Source organism: Limulus polyphemus, unplaced genomic scaffold, assembly GCF_000517525.1.
Source record: "Limulus polyphemus unplaced genomic scaffold, Limulus_polyphemus-2.1.2 Scaffold824, whole genome shotgun sequence".
Lineage (NCBI taxonomy): Eukaryota > Metazoa > Arthropoda > Merostomata > Xiphosura > Limulidae > Limulus > Limulus polyphemus.
The window spans coordinates 319,843-325,720 of NW_013666434.1; the positions used below are offsets into that span (position 1 = coordinate 319,843).

General features: G+C 33.8%; 1 protein-coding gene across 3 annotated transcripts in view; it reads left to right on the forward strand.

Moving 5' to 3' along the window:
- Positions 1-5,878, forward strand: part of LOC106460731 (protein kinase C-binding protein NELL2-like) — a 92,719-nt gene that overhangs the window by 62,189 nt on the left and 24,652 nt on the right. For all 3 annotated transcript variants that reach the window (XM_022387507.1, XM_022387505.1, XM_022387506.1), the window contains exons 3-4: positions 183-333; positions 2,764-3,034. In XM_022387507.1, coding sequence (XP_022243215.1) covers positions 183-333; positions 2,764-3,034 — 422 coding nt within the window. The remainder of the gene's footprint in view (positions 1-182; positions 334-2,763; positions 3,035-5,878) is intronic.

Genomic DNA, 5,878 nt, shown 5'->3' on the forward strand with positions numbered 1-5,878 from the left:
TCTTTCAAATGCGACTGTAGCTTTTTTTCCCCAAAAACTTTGTCTTCAAAATACGGCATGTCAGAAAAGCTTTGTATCATTACAAAGAACACGTAGGTTAGATATGATTAGAGTTGGCATTAAAAAACCTCAGTAAAAACGATATACTGTAGCCAAATTTCTTCGATATCATCATTTCTTAGGAGACTCAAGACAGATTATTCTACCAGTAGAAGTGCACAATAAAGCATCCGAACTTCTGTATCATAGCAACGAATTTACATTCACAGTGACATTGAAGCAAGAAGAACGAAATACAGGAACAATTCTATCATTTTCTGAAGGAAATAATAGGTAATGTATCTTTTAAGTCATATGCCTGATTTGGGTCTGCTAAGCTGAATTTTTTTAGTGTCTAAAGGTTAAACGATGTTAGTAAAACTGTTTTTTTGTTTGTTTGTTCTGCGTTGTATGACTTGGGTGTATGTATTGGGTCGCTAATGAAATCTTGTTCACGTTTGTAAGCCATGCATTAATAAGACGTTATCTCGAGAAATATTTGAAATTATTAGCAAATGTCACTATATTTTCAACCATATTTTCTTTGTTTTAATTAACCTCAAACTTTTTTTTACAGTGTTATGTTACAATTCATTATTATTCGAGTTCTGACTTAACCTCAAACTTTTTCTTATAGTGTTATGTTACAATTCATTATTATTCGAGTTCTGATTTAACCTCAAACTTTTTTACAGTGTTATGTTACAATTCATTATTATTCGAGTTCTGATTTAACCTCAAACTTTTTTTTACAGTGTTATGTTACAATTCATTATTATTCGAGTTCTGATTTAACCCCAAAACAACCCATGAACGATACAATTTACAAATATATAGTTTATGTCCTTAATTCATTAACAACAGCTTTAAATTTTTACCAGAGTTCTCGCACATAGTTATTGTTTTAAGTGTTTGTTAAATATTTGATTGTTGTTATGCGCAAAGCAACACAATGGACTATCTGTGCTGTGCCCACCACAGGTATCGAAACACGGTGTGATAAATATATTTAAGTGTGTTAATTTAGCCCTAGGTATTGTTCTCTACGGCAGGGCACAGTAAAATGTTGTATATACTGTATTATGGGATAAGTGTATTGTAACCAATGTACCCTGAGTGTGAGGCTAGGCTACCTTTGAATATCACGTGGGGTGAGAAATGCCACCAAATTCCTAGAATTTCGTTATATAATTTAATTGGTCAAGCTATAAGGAGAATGTGAACTGTGAAAGCAGTTTTGTCATTTTCAGAGCTCTCATTCAGCTCTAGAAGAACACTTTTTTTCCTCCTTAATATTCCATCTACAAAATTTATAGAAAAAATCAGATTTTTTTTTACTAGACTAGAAATATCCGAGAATTAAAATGAATAAAACATCAGTTTTATATGGTTATCTGACCAAAGTATTACGGATGTAAATACAATAAGAGAAACTTGTTTTGTATCTTCATGTGAATATTCTGGTGGCAGTATAAATAGAACAATGAAAAAAAAATACATGTTTTTAGTTTATTTAAGTGTTCTGGTGAGAAATTGCATAGAGAAACCATTTTAGCGTTTTTATTTAAACACTCTGAGGGCAAATTTAATAAGGAAACTAGTTTTGCATATTTATTTTTTACGAACTTTGAGGGCAAAGTGAATAGGAAAACGAATTTGTGTGATAAATTTACTTAAGCACTTTAAGAAAGTGACTGGGAAAATAGTTTTGTATATTTAGTTTACCTAAGCACTTTGTGGGAAGAAGAAATAGGGAAACCAGTTTTCTATTTTTAGTTTGCTTAAGCACTTTGAGGGCAAAGTGACTAAGAAAACTAGTTCTTATGTTTAGTTTATCTAAGCACTTTGTGGGCAAAGGAAATGGAGAAACCAGTTTTGTATTTTTAGTTTACTTAAGCGCTTTGAAGGCAAAGTGACTTAGAAAACTAGTTATATATGATTAGTTTACTTGAGAACTTTGAAGACAAAATAAATAGGGAAACCAGTTTTGTGTGTTTACTTGACTTGAATATTCTGGGGAAGATTGAACAGAGAAAAACTACTTTTCTTTTGGTTTTCTTAGGGTTTAAAATTAATAGATATGCGAAATTAAATTAACCAATGAAGGTTTTTTAACATAAGTTATTTAAAGTTATACATTATACTTAACACAAAACATCAGTCTTTTAAGACTGTTAATGCTAGTTTTAGACCTCCGGTGCCTCAGCATTAAGCCTGAGAGTTTTAACACTAAAATTCGATACCCGCGGTCGGAAGAAGAGTACAGATAGCCCATTGTGTAGATTTGTGATTAGCAAGAAACAAACTAAAAATGGTAATTTTAACAATGACCTAAAAGGAAAAGCGCATTACAACAGCATTTCTTTACCTTAAGTCAGTGATTTCCAAACTTTATGTAATGGTGCCCCCAACTCAGCATTATTTTGCACGATCTCTCCTTTATACCTCATAATTTTCACAAGTGATAATAACAATAACGACCAATATCTCGTTTAGTTTTTCAAATTTACATTATGTGTTAATTATTTTATTCTTTTTACATTTTGAGCACGTTATGAGTTAGATCTATCACGATTATTATTAGTTTGTTTTTACGTTAATGATGTGGCATTGAGTGACGTCTTATTTTACTTCAGTTTTTATTTGCTTATTAATATATCGTGTTTTTTTATTATTATTTTTTGTAAATCAGTTTGTTTTTATCAAATCACTTATTCTCGGCAGGTTTCTGGAAGTGCAAACAAGTGGAAGGAAGGACGAGATTCGGTTTCATTACACGTACGAAGATATGCTATACGTAGAAACATTCCCTTATCGCTTGGCGGATAACACCTGGCATCAATTAGCCCTTACCGTCAGTGGAAACAACATAGAAGTCTTTGTGGACTGCACCAAGATCTATACACGAGTACTTAAGGAAATAGAACGTGACTTCACTGGGAAAAATATTTCTCTGTGGTTAGGGCAAAGAAACGCCAGACATTTTCTATTTAAGGTAGGTCCCATATAAAAGTACATACGCTCAGGCCTGCTTTAATATTAACAGTTTAAGTTTAATGTAGGCAGCTGCGGAGGGCTGCAAAATTAAGAACATTTCATGTTAATTTGAATTTGAATAGAATAAACTACATTGCATTTGCTTTACATCATTTTTCCTTTTTTCTGACCTGGAAGCTGTGTTCATAAACACAAACAATATATGTGTTAGATACCTCAAATGTCTACTAAATTCAAGAATCTTGACCTAGCTTATATATGGTAAAGATGTACTTCACACGTCATAAAAAAACGAGGAAAATCAAGTTCTCCAAAACTAAATAGTTCGAATTAAGACACAGACAGGGACCCGGTATGGCCAGGTGGTTAGGGCGTTCGACTCCTAATCTGCGGGTCGCGGGTTCGAATCCGGGTCACACCAAACATGCTCGTCCTTTCAGCCGTGGGGACGTTATTATGTGACGGTCCATCCTACTATTCGTTGCTAAATTTGGGACGGCTATCGCAAATAGCCCTCGTGTAGCTTTGCGCGAAATTCAAAACAAACAAACACAGCCAGGTCTTCTTGAATGAAATATTGCTATATATATACATACACTGTTGTAACGTCTTCTAACGCTGGACAGGTTCTTTCAGATCATTTGGTAAAATAATACCAAGTAACGATAACGAATTAATTTATTTCTTGAATATCGTTTGTTGAATAAGTTCAGTTATAGGTCTAATTTTATAAATAAGCTCCACAACTAAATGTAAGTCTAACTTCAAATACAATCTGCTAAAATACACTGAGAGACGAACACCTAACTTCATTAGTTTTGTTGGAGAAACAAATACGTAACTAACCAAGTAACAGAATAGGCACAATCGGAGACATCGCTAGGTTGTTAAAGGATTCGGGGCTCGGGCCCATAGGCGCGAGAATTTTCGGCGTTTAAGTATGATTTTATTTGGTTTCTTAAGACACTAACTGGCGATTCGGGGCACTGTCATAGAATCGAGGCACAGGTCCCCATGTGCCAGCGCCTAGCGACGCCTCTTGGCACGATAATTCCCACTTAATAACTCTTCTGACACTGAACTAACCGAATTTACTCAGTTAGTCAATGATTACTTATATCCTACTCTATTGTTTAGTCCAGGAAGCTTCTTAATTCTTAACTTTCATATACTTTTCTAGATCGTGACGGTATCTTAATGACGAGCTCTCTCTAATAAACATTGAAAATATATCTTACAACAATATGGTTACCGATTATAATGGTACATGGGTTCCACTGGAGACCGTATTTTGATTTTTTGTCCAGGACGACAAATTACTTAAGGCCGGCCCTGATGATACACCATACCCAGTGTCTTTGTTTCATATTCTATTTCTACATTTTTAAATATTAAAGTTTTAAGGTTCCATCTAATTTATCATTAATATTAATGGCTTTATATTTCATTGTATGTCTATCCTTTGTGTTTTGTAATAAAGCATCCTTTAAAGATTTTATGCCCGGAATTTGCAAAAGTCCCAGCATCACATTTTTAGTGTATGGTATAACTGTTACCAATAAAGATAAGTTCAGATGACTGGTGCACCTATACTAAGAAAAAACATGTAGGTTATAGCTAAGTAAGCCATTATCTTTGTATTAGAACTGTCAGTTAAATGTTCAAGTTACTGGCCCATTGTACCTGTTCTCAGAACTAACTTGCATGAATGTATCTGATTTAGTACCTGTTCTGACTATCATATGACAAGAGTGTGGGTTTTTGATCATGATATCTACTTTGATAATTAGTAGACTACTCTAGTTAATTGCATGGTATAAGAATGTGTTACAGTTGTGTTGCCCTTGAAATTACTTTCTCCATCACCTGTTGTGCTCATTCTTACTATCATGATTACACATTAGTGCCAAAAAACACAGTTTCCATTCTCACAAGATCCTACAAAGGTTGACAAGGTAAAATTTATACCATATATCTTGGCAAACTTTCCAAAGACCCTCTACTGTCAGTGAACATCAGCTTCATTTAAGCACAAGAGTCCATTGGACCTGCAATGGGGGACTTAGCAGGTATGTGGACACATGAATGACTGTAATACCAATTTCTTTGCCTATCTCTTTTATGAAAACAGTCATTTCATTTTGATATGTAGCTGAAAGTTTGTGAACTTTTGAGCCTTTGTCAACTCAAAATATTTGTTTGTTATATCCCTAGTTTCATTATATTGACTTTTTTGGGTTGGAGGGTTCTGTTTCATAATCATAGCCTTCACAGGTTGTTTAGTGGTATGTTTGAGAGCTCATTCATGTCATAAATGTTCTGATGTCTTGAGTTTTTTCACAACCATAAAAAAACACTAAAGGATCTATGTTTTCAAAAAGTTATGTCCTTTGTCTCTAAGTTAATGATTTTGTTATACAAATATCTTTCCTTGGTAAAGCTGTGACATGTACCTCTAACAATATTAGGTCAGTCATAACACTAATTTTAAAACTATTATTTTATGGAGTAGCTTATTAACAACTTATACTATATGTACATCCACAGGATCCCCGAAAGTGTTCTTTTTCAAGAGTAAATAAAACCAAAATTAAGAGTAACAATTATTTTTATTTATTGCTTTTCAAGTTTATATGTCATTATGTGTTGTAGCCTGCAGAGTGCATAATACTTCTCGTGATTCATGGTATGTGCATGTTTTATTCACGTTAGGACAGTACAAATTACAATGTAATTGTCCCTTGTGTGATGTCATTTTAGTGCATACTGACTGAATAACAGACAATTGTATAGTTGTGCAAGTGGTTAAAACAGGTGACCCCTCCAGGCGGCCTTCGGCCCC